The 26,700-nt window shown below is 37.4% G+C and overlaps 1 protein-coding gene across 2 annotated transcripts; it reads left to right on the forward strand.

The window, feature by feature from the left end:
* NIPA2 (NIPA magnesium transporter 2) lies at positions 1 to 26,144 on the forward strand. Of its 2 annotated transcripts, none has more exons than XM_019438167.2 (7): positions 1 to 287; positions 1,045 to 1,181; positions 8,873 to 9,100; positions 10,421 to 10,477; positions 19,615 to 19,705; positions 21,104 to 21,264; positions 24,644 to 26,144. In XM_019438167.2, the coding sequence occupies exons 3-7, from the start codon at positions 8,962 to 8,964 to the stop codon at positions 25,276 to 25,278; spliced, it is 1,083 nt and encodes a 360-aa protein (XP_019293712.1). In that variant the 5' UTR covers positions 1 to 287; positions 1,045 to 1,181; positions 8,873 to 8,961; the 3' UTR covers positions 25,279 to 26,144. The 2 variants fall into 2 exon arrangements, with proteins under 2 accessions (XP_019293712.1, XP_019293711.1); XM_019438166.2 differs by having other exon boundaries at positions 1 to 252.
* The last annotated feature ends 556 nt before the right edge of the window (positions 26,145 to 26,700 follow it).

Genomic DNA, 26,700 nt, shown 5'->3' on the forward strand with positions numbered 1-26,700 from the left:
TTCCTTTTGCGTCACTCGACCGCGCCCAGGCTCTCCTCGGTTACTTACAGCTCTAGGTCCCGGCGGCGGTCGCGGGTCATCCGGGGCAGGCTCCCCTCGGCGCTCCCCCATGGAGGAGGCGGCGCGCACGGCTGCAGCCCTGGATGCTCTCACCTCCTACTGGACAGCGTCTAAGACACTGGCCGCGCGAGCTCAAGAAGGGGCGGCCCGTGCGGCCTGTGTGGGCGTGTGAGCGGAGGTGACCAGGGCCAGGTAGTGGAGGGGACCATGGGCGGCCTCCAGTTGGGGTGAGGTCGCCAGTTTTTAATTTTTTCTTTCAAGCAAGGGCGAAGGGGCTGTGGTCGAATCTGCTGGTCTTGGGTTGGCAGGGGCCCTTCAGGGGCGCCTTTCTCTTCCCTGGGAACACGTGTGTTGTGAAATGGAAGGGCTTTTCCTCTTATCCTGCCTCAAGGAATCCCACTGCGAATTGGGTTGCTATTAAATCCTATGGAAATCTGGCTTGACCCTGTCGGGGCATCAGTTCATTCAGCTCATTCACATAGTTTTCGTTTTGTTGTGAGTTTTAGATTGTTTCAGCTGCTGCGGAGATATTAACTGACCGTTGAACAAGTTTTAGAAGTCAGCCGTTGAACATGACTTTTAATTTCCTAACTTTTATAAAGTCATTTAATCCCTCCTTCCTTTTCATAAAAACTCTATATACGTTTAGTTTTGTTTATGTGTCTCTTTAATTTGTTCACTAGGTTTTTCAATTCGTTTAATACAGGACTACGTTTTCTGTTTTTAGAAATTCTCTATAAACCATATACCTAGGTAGTATTTTTTTTTTTTTTTTTTTTTTTTTTTTAGTAGTAAAAGTAAGATGGGAGAGTAGAGATCTTTGTTTCATTGCAGTAGGCTATCTGTTGAAGTACTATGTTTATGCTTGGTTGAGTAGGTTTCATGTTGGTAAGTAAAAAGAGTATGGAGGCTAGTAGCCAAATTTTTGAAACTGTTGGTAACTGTTCAGTCCTTTTGCTTACTTATGTATTTTCTTCTTTCCAGGCCGGAGCTACTCTACCAGGGTTTAAAACTTTAAATGAGAATAAAGAGTATTATTTACAAGGAAATGAGAGTGAATAAGTCATCTCTGACCTCTTCCAGCCTTTTTTTTCATAAGAGAGACCATATTAAACTTACATGTAAGTTAAAATTTTAATTTATAACTGATGTTGCTAAATTAGGATTGGGGATTTAGGTTCTGCAGTATTTATAAGTACCGTTTTTAAAAATAATTAGCGGGAAGCCGGGTTGCTTAGTCGGTTAAGTTGGCTGACTTTGCTCAGGTCGTGATCTCACCGTTGGAGAGTTTGAGCCCTGCATCGGGCTCTGTGCTGACAGCTCAGAACCTGGAGCCTGCTTCAGATTCTGTCTCTCGCTCTCTCTGCTCTTCCCCCGCTCGCTCTCACTCTCTTAAAAATAAACATTAAAGAAAACTTTTTAAAAAGAATTAGCAAAGTAAGAGATTGGAAAAAGTTAAATCAGTGGAAACCAAACAGAAGTAAAGATTAAGAACTCTAATATTAGTTTTCATTCAGCGTGGGCAGCCCATATAGAAGTAGAGTCTAGTAGACACTTAGGTTCCATTTCAGACTGTATAACTTTCTGTGTGGTCCTCTGCATGTGATTTAACCCCTTGGAGGTTTGGTTTCTTTAGTTGTAAGGTGGGGATAAAGATACCTTCTTCTCATTGTATGTATTAGAAATAATGTGTATCAGTTACCTGGAACAGTGCTTCATAGGTGTTCAGTAAGTAGTAGCTATTACTATTTAGAGGGAAATGATAAAAAAGAATTACACTTGTTTTCAGGATATTTCTTTTATATAAAAATACCCTGCTGTGGTATCCTGCCTACCCATGTTCACTCAGTGTCAGCCACAGTGGCCTTTCTTTTCCTGGAAAGCTGCATAACAGTTCATACCTCCATGCCTTTGCATTTTTTCTCAGCTTTGTTCTTTTCCTGTCTCTTTCAGGGCTTTACTCAGTGTTATCTTCTCCACTGGGCCTCTTAACCAAACTAATTCAAATAGAATCCCCTCAACCCAACTCCTCAATGCCCTTAACCATAGCGTTTACCACCTTCCAATATAATATTATTATTATTTTTTTTTTTTTTTAATTGTCTTGCCCTACCTCCAACACAAGGTAAATTCCATGAGGGCCGGGTTTTGGTCTGTTTTATTCACTGCTGTATTCCCATTCCTAGAACATAGTATATATTCATGTCAATGTTTGTTGGTTGAGTAAATGAGATAAGCACCTGTCCACAAGGAGCCACCATGAAGGGGATTTAAGTTGTATACATAAGTAACCATAATATAGGCTAGAAAAGTGTCCAAAGAGAAGTGTAGGTTTAAAGGCCAAGGAATTCAGAAAAGATTGATTTCTCTGGTTTGTGGAATTCAAGCAGGGCTTCATTGTGGAGGTGCATTTTGAGTTTGCACCTTAAAAGATGAAAGGGAAGGGGCACCTGGGTGGCTCAGTAGGTTAAGCGTCCAACCTCGGCTCAGGTCATGATCTCACAGTTCGTGAATTCGAGCTCTGCGTCAGGCTCTGTGCTGACAGCTCAGAGCCTGGAGCCTGTTCGTGAATTCGAGTTCTGCGTCAGGCTCTGTGCTGACAGCTCAGAGCCTGGAGCCTGTTGCAGATTCTGTGTCTCCCTCTCTGCCCCTCCCCTGCTCATGCTCTCTCTCTCTCAAAAATAAAATAAACATTAAAAATAATTTTTTTTTTAAGATGAAGGGAGAATATAAACAAAGGTATGGAGGAGGAGAAGGAGTAGGTAAGAATGACAGCAGTATATTGACCTCTGGTGTATCATAGGGTATGTGAATTATAGTATAGGGAAATAAGATACAAAAGTTAGGTTGGGAACAAATGGTGAAAGGTGTTAGAGGATTACAAAATTTGAACTTCTTTTTGTAAACATTGGGTAGCCATTCTAAGGTTTTAAGCAGAATGAGATAGCACAGATGTGTTTTATAGAGCAGTGTGATAACATCATTGTTGAAGCTGAATGAGGATTGGGAGAGCCATGGAGATATGAGGCTGTATTTCACAAAGGTATACTCCATATGGTACTCTTGGCCCTTGTATCCAGTTTGGGTAATGAGGATGGTGAAGCCATGGTCAGAATACAAGGAGGAGCAGATTGGGCAGATGATGATTTACACTGACAGCCAGGTTGGAGCTGTTTCTTCCTTGTGTTCCACCTCTGGGTCTAAATGGAGACTCCAGTGGGAAAGGCAAAAGGCTGGATTCTAGCACTAGTTCTGCTACCTACCCACTTCTTGAGAAGTTGCTTGACATCTCTGTACCTGTTTTCTCTTCATGGGGCCCTCACCACATACCTTTCAAGGTTTTGTGAAATGAAATGTCAGAAATGCTGTGACAAGTTTAAAGCTGTAAATGTACTTCTGTTGGTATATTTTTAAAAAGTATATGACTTTGGTAATTGTGTTGCCTACTGTTAGTCATTTTGCAAAGCAAATCTTAGTATCATCTTATCTTATAGATGGTAGAATACTAGTCCCATCTTTTCCTGTTACTTACATGTTCTCCATATTTTAGAAGAGGGTGGACCAATTTCAAAACTTTATTTTCTTTAAGATATATTTATTTCATTTTTAACATAACTTGTATTTAATGAAAGTTAATGTTATAAATATTCGTAAAAGTAAAATCACCTTTGAAAGTTAAACTTTAGAAAGAACAATTTGGAAATTCTAAGAGCCTTTAAAAGTGTGCTTAAAATTAAAATGGGTCACTTCAGATCATTTTACTCAGCTGTGGAATCCTTGAGGTCAGGGACTTGTGATCAAATCATCTTTATAACCCCAACATCTGGCATATTAGAGCTGCTCCGCATGTTTACTGAACAGATGACCACACTATAAATAATAATAACAGCTGGAGGAGAGGAGAATGGGATGGGACCTTCTACCTGGTCCCTGTCAGAGGTAGGATGGGCACATTATCACCTGAAGCTTGTCATCTCTGATTTGAGAACATAGTTGAAGTGAAACATACTAAGTTTTCTTGTTTAGCTGTCTTTAAACCTGGCCCTACTTCATAGTATACTCAAGAATAAAACAATCCATTTCAGGGGCACCTGGGTGGCTTAGTCAGTTAAGCGTCTGACCTCGGCTCAGGTCATGATCTCGCGGGTTCGTGAATTCGAGCTCCACGCCAGGCTCTGCACTAAGCATGGAGCCTGCTTAAGGTGTACTCTCTCTCCCCCTCTCCCCCTCTCCCCCTCTCCCTCCCTCCCTCCCTCCCTCCCTCCCTCTCTCTTTCTTTCTCTTTCTCTTTCTCTTTGTCCCTCTCACTTGCTTGTGAGTGTGCCTGCAGTCTCTCTCTAAAATAAAAAAATTAAAAAATGAGCTTTATGTAAGTGAAGTCTGAATTTGGATTTGTGAAGCTATTGGATTGGAACTGTAGCTAAACCTGACTTGTTTATGGGTATCATCTATGCAGGTAACAAAGTTATATGTTATAGATTTCAGAATATTCAAACTATAAATCAGCTTGTTCAGACTTTTAAAAGGGAGGTTTGTGGACCAGAGAACTTTAGGTAGTCACTTCCTCAGTAGAATTTGAATGATAATTAAGAACAGTGCTTCATGATGATAATGGTTAAAGGAGCTGATTTTAAGTTAGGGGGTGCTTTGATGAATATTAGGTGATCCTTGTTCATTGGAATGCAGAGTGGGCTGAAGTGTGTTTGGTAGCTAGGTTTCTTTACTCCCATCTTCCCAGACTTTTTACTGTTACCTTTGCATTTTCACTTACATATAATACTATCACTTCCCAGCATACTTTGACAACTTTTTACAGTTCATAAGTTTATACACTGTAAAAACAGTTGTTACATTTTAGGAAGCTGATCTAAATGATACAGCTTTATTTTTAGGGCCAATTATAATTATTCCATTCATCTATATTCACTGAGAAAACCGATATTAAGACATATTTTGAAGCTGTAGGAGCCCAGCATCTGGCAGTCTAGTGAGGAAGACTGGGTCATAAACATGGTTAAGTGAGTCATTTAGAGTGTGCTGGGAATACCATTAAGCACACTTTTTTTGTTGTCATAATCTTTTTATAGTCTCTCTCTATATATTTTAATGTTTATTTTTGAGAGAGAGAGACAGAGCATGAGCTAGGGAGAGACAGAGAGAGAGGGAGACAGAATCTGAAGCAGGATCCAGGTTCTGAGCTGTCAGCTCAGAGCCCAGCATGGGGCTCAGACTCATGAACTGCGAGATCATGACCTGAGCCAAAGATGACGCTTAACCCACTGAGCCACCGAGGTGCCCTTACAGTCTATAGAAGTAATTCTTTCTGCTAACCATTTTATTCCCAAATTTTCTGCCTCCCCCCTCCCTGCATATGTTTATGTCTCTGTACATAACTGATTGTCACAGTCCAGAATTATTCCAAAGGCAAGCTGAAGTTAAGTTGAAGTTTGGGGTTACCAATATGTGGCACGTAAAGAGACCAGTAGTTTATTTTATTTGAAATTTGAAAATCAATAACTTTACAGATTCTTTAGCTTCTTTCTTTTCTTATGAGTCTCTGTTAAGGTGGCGACTTAACCAAGGTCATGCACCCAGCTAGAGGCAGGACTGGATCTTCCAAATTCCCTGCCTTGGACCTTTCTCGATGCATTTTCTTCCCTTAGGAGTGGCATTCAGAGGACTAGGGATACTTCTCCAAATCCTTATGAGAAAGATCAGTCTGGAAAGGTTTCAATTAGACAGCTAATCTCATCCATATTGTATGTGACTGATACTTATAAAACTTGGAGCACCTCCCTGACTTGAGTGTCTTATGTTCTTTCCATGTTTCAGTATTATCTTATCCTAGATTGTGGGGTGACTTTGCTTTTGAGACTTGTTAGTTGTTTCTCTCCTGACATCTCTGCAGCTCTTGAGCACTGCAACATGTGTTTTAAAAAACCTTGATATGGAAACGTCCAAACATACATAGTACATATAGAATAGAGAGAAGTATTATTCTCTCTCTAACAATGAACCCCTGTCTGCCTGCCACCCATCTTTACCACTGATCCCCATTTCTGCAGACAAGTTTTGGTTTTTCAAAAATCTGATGGGAATTTTATATTTACCTGTAGTAAGTCTGTTTAGGTGTGTAAGTTAGTTATCCCAGTGGCATGTAGCATTTATTTATGATCGTACTCATGGTTCATTAAGTCAGCAGGGATGACTCTGTGTTTGGCTGTGCACAGGGTGATGGCAGGGTGCAAAGGGGCAAGCAGAAATATAAAGGTCCTCTTTAGGTCTAGACTTGGAACTGGCACTCCTGTCACTTACACCTTCCCCCCCATTGGCCAGCATAAGCCACGGAGCCAAGCCCCAAATCAATGGATTGGGAAGGACTGTTCTTATGAAGGGTTCTGGGAACCATAATGTGACTCAACAGGCAAATCTAAACACTGGCCCCTTTGGCCCCTTTTTACCATTATTACAGAACATTATCGTCCATTATTTAACTGTCTTTTGTTTGTCTCCCATGGAAGACTAAAATTTAGCTATCACCATTTTATGCATAGAGCTTAGCATAATGCTTAATGCTTATGTTTGGTAAATACCGTTTGAGTGAATGGATAAAGCAATTGAGGGGTTAGGTGGTTAGAGTTATGATGCTTTTGCTAAAAGCCAGAATCTCATAACCTGAACAATGGAAAAAGTTGGCTAGTGGGCAAGGGTTAATGAGTGAGGATCCTGACTGAATTGTAGATTAGTTCTGGAACTCAGTAGTTAATTTGTGGGATAAAAAATCTCAAGACCTACCAGAAAGTTGGGCTGGCAGTAAGTTATAACTAATCATAAACCTTCTTGCTGAGTAATATCTTTCCCTCTACTTTCTGCACTTTGCTTTAGTTCATTTGTTAGCAGAGTTCATGAGTGACATTTGAAATGTCTTTGATAAGCCTCTGCTCCCTGTCTGGTCTTGTGGTTTGAGCCCTCTAGGTCCATGGCCCTCATGTTCTCCAAAAAGTCCATCAGTATCACACTTGCACTGTGGCAAACATCTGTCTGTTAGAATGATCATCCTCTGCTAACAAAATAATGTGGAAGCTGTTTTCTTTCTACACACCCCCAAATAGGCTAAATAACAAATAAATAACCATCTGCTTATATCTACATAGATTTCAAAGAAGAAACTGTATGGGTGAGAAAATTTTGAGTTTCTCTGTGTAGATTATTTAAAAAGGACATGTTGTGAAACTGGTAAATGTATTTATGAACTAAATTTGTATATATTTATGATTTATTTTCGTTCTGTAGAATATTTTTTCTTAACAGCAAAGTTTTGTTACTTTGGACTGTCAACTAAGACTGGAACCATTATTTAAATATGAAACTAGAGTTTATAAAATTAATTTAAATTTTTAAATTTAGTGTATTGTTTTTCTTTTTTTTTTTTTTTTTTTTTTTTTTTTTTTACTGCTTCAACAGTATTTATTTAACCTACAGATATTCCTCTACCATATTTTGCATAGATAGTACCATGCACATGGTATACAATCTCTGGCTGTCCTGCCTGTTCAGATGAGGTCTGTTTTTTTTGTTTTTTTATTTTTTAAAATTTACATCCAAACTAGTTAGCATATACTGCAACAATGATTTCAGGAGTAGAGTCCTTAGTGCCCCTTAGCCATTTAGCCCATCCCCCCTCCCACAACCCCTCCAGTAACCCTCAGTTTGTTCTCCATATTTATGAGTCTCTTCTGTTTTGTCCCCCCCCATTTTTATATTATTTTTGTTTCCCTTCCCTTATGTTCATCTGTTTTGTCTCTTAAAGTCCTCAAATGAGTGAAGTCATACGATTTTTGTCTTTCTCTGACTAATTTCACTTAGCATAATATCCTCCAGTTCTATCCACGTAGTTGCAAATGGCAAGATTTCATTCTTTTTGATTGCCAAGTAATACTCCATTGTGTGTGTGTGTGTGTGTGTGTGTGTGTGTGTGTGTGTGTGTGTGTGTATACATACATGTGGTAGATAGATAGATAGATATATATACCACATCTTTATCCATTCATCCATTGATGGACATTTGGGCTCTTTCCATACTTTAGCTATTGTTGATAGTGCTGCTATAAACATTGGGGTGCATGTGTCCCTTCAAGGCAGCACACCTGTATCTCATGGATAAATGCCTAGTAGTGCAATTGCTGGGTCGTAGGGTAATTCTGTTTTCAGTTTTTTGAGGAACCTCCATACTGTTTTCCAGAGTGGCTGCACCAGCTTGCATTCCCATAATTTTTTTCAGTTTTATTGAGTTATCCCTGACATAAAACATTATATTAGCTTAAGGTATACAACATAATGATTACATATATGTATATGTTGTAAAATGATCACAATAAATTCAGTTAACATTTATCACTTCACACAATTAAAAATTTTTTCTTGTGATGAGAACTTTTAAGATCTTAGTTACTTTCAAATGTACAACACAGTATTTTTAACTGTAGTCACCATGCTGTACATTATACCCCCAGACTTCTTTATGTTATACCCATATCTGTCACTCCTCTATCCCTGGCTCTGGTAGCCACCAGTCTGTTCCCTGATTCCATGAGTTTGATTTTTTAGTATGGCTTTATATCATGATCCTATCTTTTGCCATAACTGGAAGAGAGATAATTACATTAGTGGTAAATTATAAATAGTAAGTATATTATCAATAGTAGTAATGAAAATATTCCTTTATGAGAAGAGAAATGGAGTAAATTTTTGAGTTGCATTTGCACTATCACTATCATTCTCTGAAAATCTTGTCTTGTTTTGCATTGTTTAGATTTGAAGACTGCATAACCCTGCCTCTAGCACCAGCGGTTTCTCTGTTTTGTAATCAGTGTGATTTAAAGAACTTCAGTAACAAACGAAATGATCCAGGGGCGTGGAAAATATGACTTTTACATTGGTTTGGGATTGGCTATGAGCTCCAGCATTTTCATTGGCGGGAGTTTCATTTTGAAAAAAAAAGGTCTTCTGCGCCTTGCCAGGAAAGGCTCCATGAGAGCAGGTAGGCTATGCCCTATGTGACTGTGAAATGATATCTGTGTATGCTTGTTTACTCAGGTTCTTGATGGTAGACAACCACATCTTAATTCCTAGTTAGTATATTTGAAACTTTGAACTATGCAAGCCTTGTAAATGTTTATAGAGAATCAAACATCAGTTACTTTGTAATGAGAAAAATAAAAGTGAGACAATGTCATTAATAAGCTAGCTGTTCACTCCTATAGTTACTTTCAAAGTGGAAATAAGGACCAGTGCCCTATTAGCATCCAGTCTTATCTTAAAATTTTGATATTTCTGCAGAGAAGGAAATGAGGGTTTATGAATAGAATCAGAATCTTACTGAAGGCAAGATCTTGGGGGATACTCATTATGATTGAACCCCACTCTGACTTTGGCACATTCACAACAGCATTATGTTGCATCCTGGCCGTGTTTCATCACTCAGTCTCTGCTTTAGTTCTAAGTCTGGTTCTGACCTCACAGGAAGACCTGCTTTGGTAGTAAACAAAACAAAACAAAACAAAACAAAACACCTTCTCCCTCTTTCCTGTGCCATCTTTATGGCCAGAGCTAATCAAACCATCTTAAAATAGTGGCCTCTATTAGAGGTTAGTGGGCAAAGGAGAGAGTATTGGCATATACTGCGTGAACAAGTATATTCCTCATTCTTGTCCTAAGACAGGTACTTGCATTGTCCATGATGGATATGTTTATCAAGGAGTTCATTTGCATTGGCTTTTTCTTTTGGACAATGGCTTAAGTACCAGTTGCTTCCTGGTTTTATTATTTTTATTGGGAAGAAAGTCAAGTAGAAAAGGAGGGTGAATATCCTAGCAGCCCCAGACTGTGATTAATGCTTAACTTTTTATGTATGGTCAATATAAGACCCCTTTCTCCAAGGTAACTGCCTCATAAATGGGGCTAACCCACACCTATATGGCTTATCCACTTTCAGACTAATTCATTTGAAGCTGGACTACTACTTACTGGTTCATTTTCTTTACTTGGTTTATTGAAGCTGAGTTCACGAAACAAAAGAATGAAGTATGGACTGAATATAAGGATTAATTTAATTACTTCACTCAAGGAATGAGGTTTGTAGTATAGTGCAAACCTAAAAATTGTAACATTTTCATTATCCTCATCCTCTTTTCTAAGAAAATCATAAAAATATTATCTAAGAAATCATGATGGAACCTTTATTCAAAGTAATAATCATCAACAAATAAGATGTTTTAAAATCTGTCATAGCTAATAGTTGTCATAAATTTATAAGAGTCTGATAATCTTCCCAAAAAGTGAAATATTTTTTCATTCACAGGTCAAGGTGGCCATGCATATCTTAAAGAATGGTTGTGGTGGGCTGGATTGCTATCAAGTATGTATAGAGAACATTTCAAGAAAATATAATTGTATATTAAAATATTTGCATATACTAGTACAGCTTCATATTACTAGCACATTTTAAAACTAATTAAATTCTTCATTTTTATTTTAAAAATTTTTTAGTGTTTTTTTGGGGGTTTTTTTGAGACAGAGTGAGTAGGGGAGGGGCAGAGAGAGAGGGAGACACAGAATCTGAAGCAGACTCCAGATTCCAAGCTGTCAGCACAGAGCCCAATGCGGGGCTCGAACTCACAAACCACAAGATCGTGACCTGAGCCAAAGTTGAATGCTTAACTGACCGAGCCACCCAGGCACCCCTTAAATTCTTGTTTTTTAATGAACAGTACTCAAAATAAGTAAAACTTAAGCCAGTAAAAGTCATTTAGCAAGCAGTTTAATAGTTTAATTTGAATGAGAAGACTTTCTTTTACCTGTCTGATTAAAACATGTTTAATATACCTGTGTTTTTTTAAATTCTCAGTTTAAGAAGATAAATTTGATAGTAAAAGATCATAGAGGGGCACATGGGTGGCTCAGTTGGCTAAGCATCTGACTCTTGTTTTCAGCTCAGGTTATAATCTCATAGTTGGTGGGATTGTTGACTCTGCTCCAACAGTGTGGAGCCTGCTTGGAATTCTCTCTGCCCCACTCCTCCTTGTGCACTCTTTCTCTCTCTCAAAATAAATAAATTAACTTAAAAAAAAAAAAAAGATTGTAGAAAACATCCCATTTTTAATTCCTCCCCCTTCATTGACTTTCATTCCAAATTGGAAAACAGGTATCCATTTGATAAGAGTGTCCATGCTTATTTTGATGATTACCTTTAAAAAAGTGCATAGAGGGGCACCTGGGTGGCTCAGTCGGTTAAGCGTCCGACTTTGGCTCAGGTCATGATCTCCTGGCCCATTGAGTTCGAGCCCTGCCTCAGGCTCTATGCTGACAGCTCAGAGCCTGGAACCTGCCTCAGATTGTGTCTCCCTCTCTGCCCCTCTTCTGCTTGCTCTCTCTCTCTCTCTCTCTCTCTCTCGCTCTCTCAAAAATAAATAAACATTTTTAAAAAGTACATAAAAAATGATATTTAATTCACTGAGCCTCCAAAGTATTCAGGATTAAATTATGTAAATGTTCTTATAAGTTTAAGAGCAGTTGAAATAACAAAGAGACTGATTTGACCATTCAACAAATATTGTTTCTTGTATGCCAGGTGTTGTAGGTGCTGGAGATAAACTGTTGAAACAAACAGAAAAATCCTTATGCACATAAGACTTAACATTCTAGATGGAAGACAAATAATAATAAACAAGATAAAGAAATTAAAATGTGTGTGTTAGTGACAAATGCTAACATTTGCTAGGAGTAAGATAGGGAAGGGATGTGAAGGATAGATGGATAAAAGATGTAAAGGAAATGAGGGGGCTAGCCATATGGATATTTGGGGGAGGAATGTTTTAAGCAGGAGGAAACAGTAAATATTAAGGCTATGAGGTGAAGCATGCCTGACCTTTTGAAGTGTGATAGCTCAGAATGATTTTTGCCGCCTGGTATTTACACTTTTGTATAATCCTCTCACACTGAATTAGTGCTGGCCCAGTGTGGTGATAGAATGCAAAAGAAGTTGTAATGTGTGGCTTCTGAGGCCAAGTCACCAAAAGCCTGTGGCTTTGCCTTGATTGCTTGGGTTGCTTACTGAGGGAAATCCAGCCTTCAGATGACTGCAGCCCCAGCTTATATCTTTGACTATAAACTTCTTGAAAAACCCTGAGTGAGAAGTACCTGTTGATCCCTTTCTGAAGTCTTGACCAATAGAAGTTATGAGAAACCATGAGATCTTGACCATTAGAAAATATGGCTTGTCTTTTAAATTGCCACATTGGGGCGCCTGGGTGGCTCAGTTGGTTAAGCGTCCGAATTTGGCTCAGGTCATGATCTCGCGGTATGTGAGTTCGAGCCCCGCGTCGGGCTCTGTGCTGACTGCTCAGAGCCTGGAGCCTGTTTCAGATTCTGTGTCTCCCTCTCTCTCTGACCCTCCCCCGTTCATGCTCTGTCTCTCTCTGTCTCAAAAATAAATAAACGTTAAAAAAAATTTTTTAAATAAATAAATAAATTGCCACATTTTGGAGTGCTTTATTAATGCAGCACTGGATTATTAAAGCCTCAGGTAACATTAAAGAGGCAAGAACAGCAAGAGAGTGAATGTGGGGGAAGTAGCAGGGGATAAGTTCAGGGAAGTAATGAGGGTGGGTCTTGTATATCACAGAAATGACTCTGACTTTAATGTGTGGGAAGTCATTGGAGACTTGAGCAAAGGGGTGACATGATATGCTTTAGGTTTTAATAAGGTCTCTCAGGCTGCTGTGTTGAGGAATAGACCACATAGGGGAAGAAGCAAGAAAACCAGGTGGGAGGTTATTGAAATAATCAGGTAAGAGGTGGTGATGGTATGGACCCAAGGGAGTTGCAGTGAGCATGTTAAGAAGTGGTAGAATACTGGATTTTGTTTTGAAGATGAACTGATAAGATTTGCTGAAAACAAGTTAAAAGGTTGGATAGAATATAAACTCTTAAAAACATGAAAGATCCAACATGTAGTGAATTACCTAGCCAAGATCAGAGAAAGTCATAAAGCTCAGAATAAGCTGAAGACACTTCTGCTCTAGATGTAATTGCAGACTTCAGAGCAGGTAGGTAGGAGAGAGAGTGAACTTTTGAATTGGGCTAATAAGGGTCAGAGTCAGGTGCTGCTAAGAATGGAAACCAGGACAAGATTATTGTATTGGAATTATAAAAACAAATAAAAATTAACTACATGTCTTTTACAAGATGCACATGTAAAAGAAGGATATAGAATGGCTGAAAGAGAAAAATGGAAAAACACCTGAAGAAAGTTGAGATTGAAGAGTATGCTAGGTAAAATATAATTCAAAGCATAAAGATAAAAGGTTCAACTTCTCAGGAAGCTTTAACAGTTCTAACTTTATTTAATAATATAGCCTTGAAATATTAAAAGCAGAAGTTGACACAGGAACAGGGGAAATAGACAAATCCAACACCATATGGTGAAATATTAATATAACACTCTCATAGGGTAAGCAGAGTAAAATTGTTAAGTCTATAGAACATTTGAAGAGCAAATTTAACAAACTTCTTGGACATGTCATTGATCTACATTGTTTTCAAGGGCATATGGAAAGAATATTTATACAAATGGACTATTTGCTAGACCATAAAGCCAGTCTTAAAGTTTTCAGAGGATTTAATGGAGTGTTTTCATAGATCATTATAATTACCTTAGAAATCGGTAACAAAAAGAATACATAAAAATCCCTATGTGTGGAAGTTTAGAAATACACTTATGTACTCCATGGTTTAAAGAAGTCAGAATGAAAATAGAAAATATGTTCAAATTAGAAAATAGTATGTTGGTGCCCAATGCAAAATATAACTTGTGGACTATTACTGAAGTAATTAAAATTTACAGCTTTAAATAAATATAATTAAAAATAAGAAAGGTGAGGCATATAGTTCAAGAAAAAAAGAAGAAGAAAATGTAGAAGGAAGTAAAGAGAAGAGCTAAAATTAAATAGAAAACAAAAGGTATTAAAACCAACATTTGGGTCTATGATCTAAATGAAATTGATAAACCTTTTGTTGAAACTGATGGAGAAATAGAGAAGGCAGAATAGCTGGTGATGTAACTAGAGTTTTGTAGATACCAACAGGATGTTTGAACAGTTTTATCTCAGTAAATATAAGAACTTGGATAAAATAGGCAGATTTCTACTAACTTAGTACAGTTGGGTCTATAGTTTTAAAACCTTTGCATACATTAAGCCCTGGGCCCAGATGGTTTCATTGGCAAGTTCTGTGGTCATTTTTATTTATTTATTTATTTATTTATTTATTTATTTAAAATTTTTTAATATTTATTTTTGAGAGAGACAGAGTGCAAGCAGGGGAGGGGCAGAGAGAGGAAGACAGAATCTGAAGCAGGCTCCAGGCTCTGAGCTGTCTGCACAGAGCCCGATGTGGGGCTTGAACTCAGGGACTGCAAGATTATGACCTGAGCGGAAGTCAGATGCTTAACCAACTGAGCCACCCAGGCGCCCCTATTTTTAAAAGAAATAATTGCAATTGAGTAATTTCCCAATAATAGAAAAAACGGTATACATTCCCCTACTCTTCTTAAAAATCTAGCATAATTCTAATACCAAAACTTGACTCTGTATAAGAAAGGAAAAATAGTCTGGTCTCATTTGTGAACATATATGCAAAAATCCTAAATAAATTATGAACAAACTAGATTCATTTTAGGGGGGTAAAGTTGGCATAACTTTGGAAAACCAATCACTGTAATTAATGATGTTAACAAATTCAGAAAAAGCATCATTTCAGTTTACCGAATTTTTATTCGGCAACTATTCATAACTAAAAAACCATTTCAAATAAGTCATTTCAAGACCAGTGAAACCAGAACAATCAAAATAAGCACCAAAATGAAATATTGAAGGCTTTCTTTTTGAAACTGGAAACAAGCAAATGACTTCTCGTTACTCCTTCAATATCCTGAAAGAATTTCATAATAAATGCAGTAAGGCAAGGGGGTGGAAATAGAAAGAAACATATAAACTTATTATTTACTGATTGTATGATTGTGGGTATAAAAATTCCAAATTATATGCAGATAAATTATAAAATTAAGATTTAGCAAAGTGGTGTTGGGTTACAAAGTCAACATACAAAACTTAGCTGTGTTTCTGTATTATCAGCAACAATTAGAAAATGAAATGTTAAAATGGTGCCATTTGCATATAATTCTTAAAAACAAGAATTATTTAATTCTAAATCTAACAAAAGATGAGAAAGATACTGATGGAAAAAAATGAAATCTTATTGAGAAAAAGACAAATACAAGGATATATTATTTTCATGGATTGAAGGATTCCTTATTGGAAAGTCAACATTCCTCTCCATAGTGACAGGTTAAGTGCTATTCCTTTTAAAACCTATGTGCTTATGTGCTACGTGGTAAGTTGATTTAAAAATTTGAGGGGCGCCTGGGTGGCTCAGTCAGTTAAGCGTCTGACTTCGGCTCAGGTCATGATCTCACAGACTGTGAGTTCAAGCCCCGCGTCGGGCTCGGTGCTGACAGCTCAGAGCCTGGAGCCTGTTTCAGATTCTGTGTCTCACTCTCTCTCTGACCCTCCCCCGTTCATGCTCTGTCTCTCTCTGTCTCAAAAATAAATAAACGTTAGAAAACAATTTTTTTTTTTAATTTGGTAATACAGAAGTCCAAGTAAAGCAGAAATACTTTTTTTTTTTTTAATGTTTATTTTTGCAAGACAGAATGTGAGCGGGGGAGGGGCAGAGAGAGAGGGAGAGACAGAATCTAAAGCAGGCTCCAGGCTCCGAGCTGTCAGCACAGAGCCCGGTGCAGGGATCAAACTTAGGAACTATGAGATGATGACCTGAACCAAAGGCTGTTTAACCGACTGAGCTACCCAGGTGCCCCTAAGGCAAAGATATTCTTAAGAAAAGGTGAAAGGATTTACTCTACTAGGTATTAAGATTTATTATGAAGCTACACTGAGTATGGTGCTGTGCCAAAATACACAATAGACCAATAGAAAAGAATGGCGAACCCTAAAACAAACCCAAAAACAGTATATTTATTGCAAAGATGATATTGAAATAGAGAAATGTGCTTTTCAGTATATATTATTGTAACAATCCATATGGAAAAAAATAAAATTTGATTTCTATCTCCATACATAAAAACTTTAGGTGGTTTATAAACTTAAATGTGAAAGAGAACACTAAAGAATTTGAAGGATAAAGAATTTAAAGAAAGATCTCCCATATAAGAGATGGGTGAAATAGGTGAAGGGTATTCAGAGTAAACTTAAGGGGTGCCTGGGTGGTTCAGTCCGTTGAGCGTCCTGGTCTTGATTTCGGCTCAGGTCATGGTCCTGGAGTTGTGGGATGAAGGTCTGTGGCTCTCTTCTCTCTCCCTCTGCCCCTCTCCCCCACGCTTGCGCTCTTTCTAAAAAATAAAAAAAATTTTTTAAAGTACACTTAAAGATGAGCAGTGAATAATGTATAGAATTGTCAAATCAGTATATTGAACACCTGAAACTAACAACACTGTATGTTAACTATACTGGAATTAAAATTAAAAAATAACATTTCTCAAGCAAGTTGTAGGAAGCACTATCAAGAGTTTAAAAGAATGACAAGGCAAATTACAGAATGTGGCAAAAAAATGGTTGTAATATTTTACTGATTTAACTCAAAATATTACTAAATATTAAGTTGATATCTCATGGATATCAAATTGTCAACACTGTGGAAAAAAGGGTTGATATAAAACAATACAAAAGTATTCCAAACAATAGCTTATCAATATTTGTTCCTTTGATGGGACTTTCTCATATAACTTTGATTCGTGAAATGATTTCATTTACAAAGCTATTCTTTGATATTGCCTCAGCTTTTAGCTGTTTTAACTTTATTGTGATGTTTTCTTCCGGCACTTGCTTTACCTTGGATAAAAACTCTTAATTTTTTCACATTCCTCTTTTTCCAGATAGCACCTCTTTGCCACTAGTTCCATTTCATCATGTCCTTGTGACTTTCCAATATTCTGAAACTCCTCCAGTTCCAGGGCTTTTTTTTTTTAGCACACTCTATTACATGCCTAGGGAAATTTTTATTTTTATTTTTTTTCTGGTTGTTGTTTAGTTAACCTAGAGCAGTTTTAGGTTTAAAGCAGTATTGAGGAGAAGGGACAGAGATTTCCCATATGCTCCCAGCCCATACACATTTATAGCCTCTCCCATTATCAGTACCCCTCATCAGAGTGGTGCACTTTCTACGGTTGATGAACCTACACTGACACATAACAATCACCTGAAGTCCATAATTTACATTAGGGTTCACTCTTGATGTACATTCTGTGGGTTTAGAGAAACGTATAATGACATACATCAACCGTTACGGTGTCATGCAGCGTAGTTTCAATTGTCCTAAAAATCAGTCTTGGGGGAGAGGGGGGTTGCAAATATATATACATTAAAAAATAAAATAAGGAGCACTTGGCTGCCTCAGTTGGTTAAGCATCTGACTCTTGATTTTTGGCTCAGGTCATTATCTCACAGTTCCCCCCTTTGAGCTCTGTGTTGACAGCACAGAGCCTGCTTGGGAGTGTCTGTCTGTCTCTCTCTCTCTCTCAAAATAAATAAATAAACTTAAAAAGAAATATCAGTGAGTCTGTTTTAAACCTTCTATTTTCCTCTTCCAACTCCACTGGCTTCCACACTCTCAAATAGTGGTAGGCCTTCTACTTCAGAGAGATCATAAAAGCCATTAAGAACTCCCTCCATTTCCCACACCAAATCTGAAATCTTACCTTCGTTCTCATCCCTTTTTCTCGTTACAAAGAAAAACGTCCTCCTCCTGCTTAGGCTAACCCCTCCATCTGTGTTCTGGATTCACTTCCCTCCACCTTGTCAAAGACTCTCCTGCCTAGGGCAATTTTTAACCCACAGAAGATTTACATCCAAAATATATAAAAATTTACCTCAAATCAGTAAGAGAAAACAAATAGATTTACTGGCAGACAGGAAAAAAAAATTGACCAGCTTCTCCATTAAAAGATTTCCTTTGTCCAACACATGAAAAGGGGAAATGCAAATTGGAAGAATAATAAAATAATCCCATTCCCCATTAACAGATTAGCAAACTTCTAAATCTGACAGTACCACCAAGTGGGACAAAGGGAGCTCTGTTACTCTACTAAGTGAAATTTGGTATAACCATTTTGGAAAACAGTAGCCATGAGTGATCTTTTTCTATAAGATCACATCCTTCCCTTGCATAAGATTCCCCAGTGGCCTTTCAATTTAGATGAAATCCTTGTCAGGACTCACAAAGGACTTGTGCCATATGGCCCTGGCTACCTCTGACTCCTGGGCTACTCTCCCCTTGCTCATTCTATTGGAGCCGTCCTGCCTTCCTTGCTGTTCAGACATGCCAGACATTGCCTTGAGTCAGAGGTTTTTTTTGCTGTACTCCCTGACTGGGACATTCTCCCCCCCCCCCCCCCCCCCCCCCCCCGATAGCTGCAGGTAAATATTTTACTTCAGACCAGACTGTCTAAAAGTTTCCTATCAGAGTGCCCATGTTTGGCACCACGATCCTGCCCTCAGCAGCACTCCATTCCTTTCTGTCACTTTGTTTTTCTACACTGCGTGGGCTAATCACTTGACCTTTATTTTGCCTGTTTTTTCCCTCACAAAATGTAAATTTTAGGAGAACAGTATCTTTGTTTTGCTCAGTGCTGCATTTCCTGATCCTACCACAGCATCTGGAACATTGTAGGTACCTAAGGATGTCCTTCGAATATAAGAGTTGGGTTTTAAAAAAAGAAAAAGCTAGTGAAAAAGACTTGGGAGAAGTGCTTTTACACCAGTTTTAGCTGCTTTTAATTGATTTGTGTTTGTTCTCATAGGATATAGGTATCTATTAAAATTTTATTTTAAAAAATCTGTAAGCATAAATTAGGTCTCTTCCAGTTAAAATTATAGATTTGTTTCTAATTAGTTGGAACTTTAGTGTTGATAATTTACAGAAGAACCTTTATGAATAGCTGGGAGAAAATAAATTGCTAAATACAATTGAAATAGTACATAATATATATACAGTACATAATATATAAATAGTACATTATTATATGTGTGTGTGTGTGTGTGTGTGTGTGTGTGTGTGTGTGTGTATGACCCTTCAACAACATGGGAGTTAGTAGCACCAACCCCCTGTGCAGTTGACAGTCTACAAATAACTTTTGACTCCCTAAAAACTTTACTATTAGTGCACTATTGACCAGAAGGCTTAACCAACAACATAGTTGATTAGCATATATTTTGTATGTTATATGTATCATATGTTGTATTCTTAATAAACTAGAGAAAATATTAAGATCATACAGAATACATCTACAGTGGTTAAAATGTACATGTAAGTGGACAAAGTTTAAACTCCAGTTCATGGGTCAACTCTAAATGAAAATAAAATGCAGTCATTTCCATTTTGAGTGATTTGTTCCTGAGTTTCTTTTGTTGTCTATCTCCCAAGTGGGAGCAGGTGAGGTGGTCAACTTTGCTGCATATGCCTTTGCACCAGCCACCCTAGTGACTCCGTTAGGAGCTCTCAGCGTCCTAGTAAGGTAAGGACACTACATTTCATATGTAGAAACAGCAGTCGGTATTTTAGTCCATGAAGTATTCAGTACCATCTAATTATACATGCTCAGAATAATTTATATTTAAACAATCTTGAGAACTTTTTTTAAGCTGTGTATTAATTTGCTTTTAAAGGGTTATCTTTTGTGCATAGGCATGCTGTCGATTTGGGAGAGAAAATGCATCTATGCTTTTCTTGCTTATATTCAGAGCCAATGATAGTTCTACTTTTATTACAATTTTTTAAAATTTCAAGTTGGACTTGTTGGAACATTTATCATTTGAGACATGTACACTTTGATAGATGATGGTTGATGATAAATCAGTTTTTATACCTACTACAGAAAATCAGTGATTTGGTGCAAGATTATGTGCCTCTGAAGCCTGATTCGGGGTACTCATTAGGAGCAGTCCAAGATTTGTCCTTTTTCTGTTATCTTAATGCTTAGCCCCAATAGCTAATTAGCTTAGCCCCTAATAGTTGAAGTTGGATTTGGGCTACTATTCTCAAAGTTGATTAATAAGTTTTCTTTTAATTTTTCTCCCCCAAGATAGTTTGTATACATATATAAATTGATATTATATGTAAATTACATAATTTTTCAAGATACTATGTAATATATAATGATATATTATGGTACATTGTCTTTTACCCTGAATTTTCTGTATATTATACCATTATATTTATAGGTTTACATTATATACATTTTTAGATTTGGATTAAACTGGCTATAATGTATTAAAATTTGATAACTTAGGGGTACCTGGGTGGCTCAGTGGGTTAAGCATCCGACTTTGGCTCAGGTCTTGATCTCACAGCTCATGGATTTGAGCCCCGTGTTGGGCTCTGTGCTGACAGCTCAGATCCTGGAGCCTGCTTCGGATTCTGTGTCTCCCTCACTCTCTGCCCCTTCCCCATTCATGCTCTGTCTCTTTATCAAATAAACATCAAAAAAATTTTTAAACTTGATGATTTAATTAATAGACAAATTATTACACGAACACATAGGAAGTATGCATCAACCAGTATGGATAAATAAAGTTGAGCCAATTTTAAGTACAAAATTTGGGTTTGGACTTATATTCATAGGCTATAAATGCTATAAAATGCTATAAAAATGCTATAAATTTGTGCCACAGCTCCATTTATTGTAAGTTTCATATATTCTACAGTGGAAATACGGTAACTATGCTGGTTTAGTGTATGATGAAACCAGTGTTTCTCTGGAAACTTTCATTTTAGCTTTGTCTAAAAGCCAGAATCTTTACAAGTTCACAGTGTTTTAGTTTTTTAATAACTTAAAATTCTGAGTTGTGTTGATATTTAAATATGAGAAAAGTGTGATTATTTTAATGTTCCACACTCCTCTCCACCATTTTAGTGCCATTCTTTCTTCATACTTTCTAAATGAAAGACTTAATCTTCATGGGAAAATTGGATGGTTGCTAAGTATTCTAGGATCTACAGTTATGGTCATTCATGCTCCAAAAGAAGAGGAGATCGAGACTCTAAATGAAATGTCTCACAAGCTAGGAGATCCAGGTAAGAAATAATAAAAGCTGTATCGGTCTTACTAGTTTGCTTTTTTATTTAGTTTTTATTTTAACTAAAATTTTATGTGCATGTAAAGAGACAAATTGTTCTACATAGCTTATTAGGAAAAATAGTGGTCATTTTCCTCCCCTATCAGCCCCTAAACCCTTGTTTATTTTGTTCTTTTAACTCTTTGTCTATAAATAACGTGCTTATATTGCTGCTAGTCTCTTTGGCTTTAGGCATCATCTGTTATATCTACTACCTATTGTATGTACTTAGTTCCGTTTAAGTGATTTATTTATAATCACTACATAACTTTTATTCCCAGTTTAGACATATGATACATTGTGATTTCTTCTCCTTTACTAATAAGGATATTGTTTGATAACTTTTTTGTGAATATACCAGTCCATCTTGAAGCTTTTCTCCAGTGGTCTTAATTCTCCCCTCAGAAATTTCAAACACATTAGGTATTCTGCAGTTTCATCTCTTCTGGAAATCTCTGCCAGAGACTCTTTTGGCCTTAGTCTAGACTGGTATCTTGAGGGTGCTAGCACATTTGTCATTCTAGATTTTCCTTCATCAGCATTGTAGAGGATCCCCTCCACTTTCTATTTTTTCTTGCTCTGAATCCTGGTTTTACTCCTTCATTTTGGTTGGAGCCACTGTTGTAGGAGAGAAGAAAGGCACAGAAGAGATGAGACTTTTTGAGACTTTGTATATATAAAAATGCCTTTAATCTATGTGACCTCATTGTCTTCTCACTTCCAGTGTTGCTGCTAAGAAATCAAACACAGTTGATTCTTTATCTTTAATATGTGACCCATCTTTTATCTTTAGAAACCTTCAGGATGTCGTCTTTGCTCTTGTCATCTGAAATTTTCCACTGATGTACCTAGCTGTGGGCCAGTTTTATCCATTGTCCCAGATACTTGATGGATTTTTTTAAATCTGGAAATGTGTATCTCACTCTAGGAAATCAGTTTGTCCTTTAATTTTCTTTGTTTTCTCTTTGTGAAATTCTTATTCTTCTGTTGATTGGACTTCCTTGATTGTACCATGACTTTTCTTATATATATTTTCCCTGTTTTTACCATTTTTCCTTTTAGCTCTGTGTCCGGGGAGATATCCTCAGTTTTGTCTTACAGCTCTTTGACTTTTTATTTCTGCTATTTCATGTTTAATTTCCAAGAGCTTGCTTTTATTCTTTGGTGTGTGTGTGTGCCAAAAAAACACAACACAAAATTCACCCTCTCAACATTTCACATATATGTATGGTCAACTACATGCATGGTGGTATGCAGCAAGTCCTCAGAGAGTCCTGGTTATTTTAAAGTTTTTCTGCAAACTTCAACGTCAAGATTATTTGTGGGCTCCATTTTTTCTTTTGTTTTCAGTCATTTAGTTTTGTCTTTTGGCAGTTCCAGTTAAATGCTGGACATACAATATTAAAAAGTGTAAAGGCTCTAAATGATGTTTTATTCCTTCAGAGAGAACCTAAATTTCTTCTGTCAGGCAGATACAAGTACAGATTACTTTTAACTTAAAGTGTTGCTTCTATCTTTTTAGGGGCTGGTGTCTTTCCATTTTGCTTATATTCTTGATCAAAGTCCTTTTCTCTCAACTGATAGCCTGGGATGTTTACTTGGACCTTCCACCTTGGTGAACTTTGAATGGCAGTGTCTGTGTTAGCATTCCAAGATTGCAGGCCTCTTCACTCAGCTCTCTTGCTTTTTCACCAGGCTGTCCACTTGGCTTCTCTAACCTAGGCACGTGCAGCTTCTGTGCCTACAAATGCCTTAAGGGGAGTTGCACATAGAAATTTGGGCTCACTTGTCTTCAGTTCCTTCCTTTCTGGAATCTTGGTCCATTGTGTCCTAGCTGCTTAGGCAGCCCAAAATTCCAAGGTTTATTTTTGCCTAGTCTACTGAAACTTCCACATGCCTCAAGTCACCACTTTCTGCTGGTCTTTATGCCCATCCTTACTCCCTACTCTAGAACTGGCAGTCATTGCAAGGGAGAAAGCAGAGAGATGAGTGTGGACCTTATCTTTTTCTCCAATTTTGCCCCTTCAAGTTCTGGTTGCTTCTCTGGTATTTCATCATTGTTTGTTTCTGTTTGTTTTGGTGCCTCTCCTGGTGATCCTTGGCTGCCTTCTGAATGTCGGGCTTGTCAAATCCCCAGCAAAACCTCCTGCTTGGCTGCCTGAGTCCTGGGAGTTGAGTGGGACAGGGGGAGTCAATGGCATAGACATTTACCTTACCCTAAAGTTCTGTGTTAGTGTGGTACCTTCATACTCAACTGGCCCAGAGTCCTCCAGTTCACTGTGGCAGGAAGAACAGTCACTCAGATGTTCAGAACTGAGCAGGGATTCTGGGATCATAATTTACTAGACTTTCAGCCAGGCCTCCTGTTTCTCAGTCTCCCCTTAACCCCACTTCCAGAGATACACTGTATCTTTGGAAAGTTCTGTGCTGCAAACTGAGTTACATTCTAGTCTTTGATCACTGCTGATGTGGGATTCAGCTTTCGTGGATATGCTTTATCAGTTATGAGTTATCTTCTGCTTTTTGGCTTCCATAATGTTACTGTCATCTCCTTTACCTGTTCTTGTTTTTGTACATTTGCTTCTTTAAGAATCCTATTACTACTTATTTATTAGCAGAGTTTAAGGAGTGACTGCTCAATTTCCTCATCTTAAAATGCAGATGATAGTATTGATATTATTGGGTAGTTGTGAGGATTAAATGAATTAATCAGTGCAAATTTCTGAGAAAAGTGCCTGGCCCATGGTGCTACACAGTTGTTTGCTAAGTTCAGTTCTCCATATTCAATGAGAACCCTGCCAATACTTTTCAGATTCTTTTATTGATTTGCTGTTTACCCCAGTGTTTGTCTCTAAATATTGTATCTAAATATTTAAAAAATTTACTCCTTTTAGGATGAACTTTATAACTGCTGTTCTTTTCAGCATCTATAAATTGTTGAGTGTTCAAGATCATCTCATAATTTCTCTCCACTAGTTTCTGATTATTTCCATTCTTGGAATTAGAGCATTCCAGTGGGTAGGAAGTAGTAAGATCTTCTAGAATAGGTGGCTGTGAATCATTCTGATGTTTCCTATGGTCTAATTATCATGGGGCCTGAGATACTATGTTAAAAATGTTAGTGGTATAACAATTTGTGAATATGAAGCACGTTATGGTGCTTCCAGTGTATACACTTAACTAAATTTTTATGAGTGTGCTTTTGCTAGGGTAGCAAAAGAAATCTAGTACTTATTTTAGGGACACACCTTTTCTCCTTCGTATTGAGTTTTGGATTCTCAGGGGTTTCTTTTAATACTTACACAATTACTAAATAAGCCTCTTCTTGCCTCCTCCAGGTTTTGTGGTCTTTGCAACACTTGTGGTCATTGTGTCATTGATCTTAATCTTCGTGGTGGGACCTCGCCATGGACGGACAAACATTCTTGTGTACATAACAATCTGCTCTGTAATTGGAGCATTTTCAGTCTCCTGTGTTAAGGGCCTGGGCATTGCTATCAAAGAGCTGTTTGCTGGAAAGCCTGTGCTGCGACATCCCCTGGCCTGGATTCTGCTGCTGAGCCTTATAGTCTGTGTAAGCACACAGATTAATTACCTGAACAGGGCTCTGGATATATTCAACACTTCCATTGTGACTCCAATATATTATGTATTCTTTACAGCATCAGTTTTAACTTGTTCAGCTATTCTTTTTAAGGAGTGGCAAGATATGCCTGTTGATGATGTCATTGGTACTTTGAGTGGCTTCTTTACAATCATTGTGGGAATATTCTTGTTGCATGCCTTTAAAGATGTCAGCTTTACTCTAGCAAGTCTCCCTGTGTCTTTTCGACAAGATGAAAAAGCAATGAATGGCAATCTGTCTAACATGTATGAAGTTCTTAGTAATAATGAAGAAAACTTAACCTGTGGAATTGAACAACACAGTGGTGAAAATGTCTCCCGAAGAAATGGAAATCTCACAGCTTTTTAAGAAAAATGTAATTAAAAGGTTAATCTATAATTGTGTTATAAAGTGAATTTGAGTATCAGAATGTGTCTGAAAAAACATTGTTCTCAAAAAATGTTCTCTAGAGACAATCTTTTTTAAAGTTTCACTGATTTGGACCAAGAAATTACTTTTCTTATATTTACATGATGGTAGCTCACTAAAATGACCTCAGTACATGGCCAATTTCTATTAACATTGTATTATTATAGAGGTATTTTAAATTTTCCTTCACCAAAATCTAAATGCACTGACAGTTTTAAGTCTATAAAAATGCTGTATTTTTTCATTGGTGATGAAAATCTGAAATGTACATTTGTCTTCCCCACTCCATCAATCCCTGACCATCTGAAGGCTTTTTGATTTAAAAAGGAACAAAATTTTCCTAATACATTATCCTGTGATTTACCTTACCTGTAAAAATGACTCCTGTTTGATGACTTATTTTAATTTTAAAATGTTAAAAGAGAAACCTAAGTTACTAAATGAAGAAAAACTAATTTACAAAAAAAAAAAAAAAAGAGGGTAGGAAGTTGCCTGAGGCAATGTTTCTCACACTGTGACTTACCACCACACATTTGATGGTCTTCCTATTCTTTGATGGCACCATGCTAAACCAGCGCATCCTGTGTCTGTCAGACTACAGCCTGACCGGTTTCATTCTTCACTTACTCTAATCCCTTGATACCTGGAACCTTGATTACCATTTTACATCAGCTCTTGTACTTTTCAGTATATTTTCATAATGAGTTATATTGTCATTTAGATCTAACAACTCTGGGAAATAAAGTCAAAAGACTAATTTCTTAAATTTAGTTCATGTTATAATAAAAAGAAAAATTGAAACAGTTCTCATCTAAGTCTGAATGCTTAGAACACACTTAAGATGTTTGTAAAATATGGTTTCTTCGTACCAGATATTTTACTTAAGAGTTTGTGTAGACCACTATATATTTTGACCTTTTAAAAACATCCATGAAAAAATGTTTATGGAAAATTTCAAATGTATGCAAAAAGGTAGAATATTATATAATGAACTCCATCCAGCTTCAAAACAGATCATCATAGCAATTGGCCGTATAAAAGTGACAGTTGACACTATCCACTGGGTAATAGGAAGAACACAGGCTTGTTCCCACTCTGCTGCTCCTACCCCAGGTCACCCAGCTTGACCTCCACTGTGTAACGAGTCACCACAGGTGCCTCACTGTCCTTGCCTGGAGGTTGCCAGAGCCTCACTATGGTAATGGCAGCAACGTCCCACACAGCTCTGCATTGGCTTTATCAGGACCGAGTTAGTCTCCCAAATTTCATGAAATAAATTTCCTTTTCGTCACCATTTTCTTATTAATCCTGCAAAGAGCCTTTGTAGACATTTTTTTTCCTAACTGCCTCTCCCATGTAATC

The sequence above is a fragment of the Panthera pardus genome, unplaced genomic scaffold, assembly GCF_024362965.1.
Source record: "Panthera pardus isolate Hobbes unplaced genomic scaffold, ASM2436296v1 HiC_scaffold_24, whole genome shotgun sequence".
NCBI lineage: Eukaryota > Metazoa > Chordata > Mammalia > Carnivora > Felidae > Panthera > Panthera pardus.

Bases quoted from the DNA above. Each gene is read 5' to 3' on its own strand.
- NIPA2 (XM_019438167.2), top strand. From the start codon at position 8,962: ATGATCCAGGGGCGTGGAAAATATGACTTTTACATTGGTTTGGGATTG. The intron at 9,101-10,420 runs GTAGGCTATGCC...TTTCATTCACAG, and splicing joins GAAAGGCTCCATGAGAGCAG to GTCAAGGTGGCCATGCATAT. The intron at 19,706-21,103 runs GTAAGGACACTA...CCACCATTTTAG, and splicing joins GCTCTCAGCGTCCTAGTAAG to TGCCATTCTTTCTTCATACT.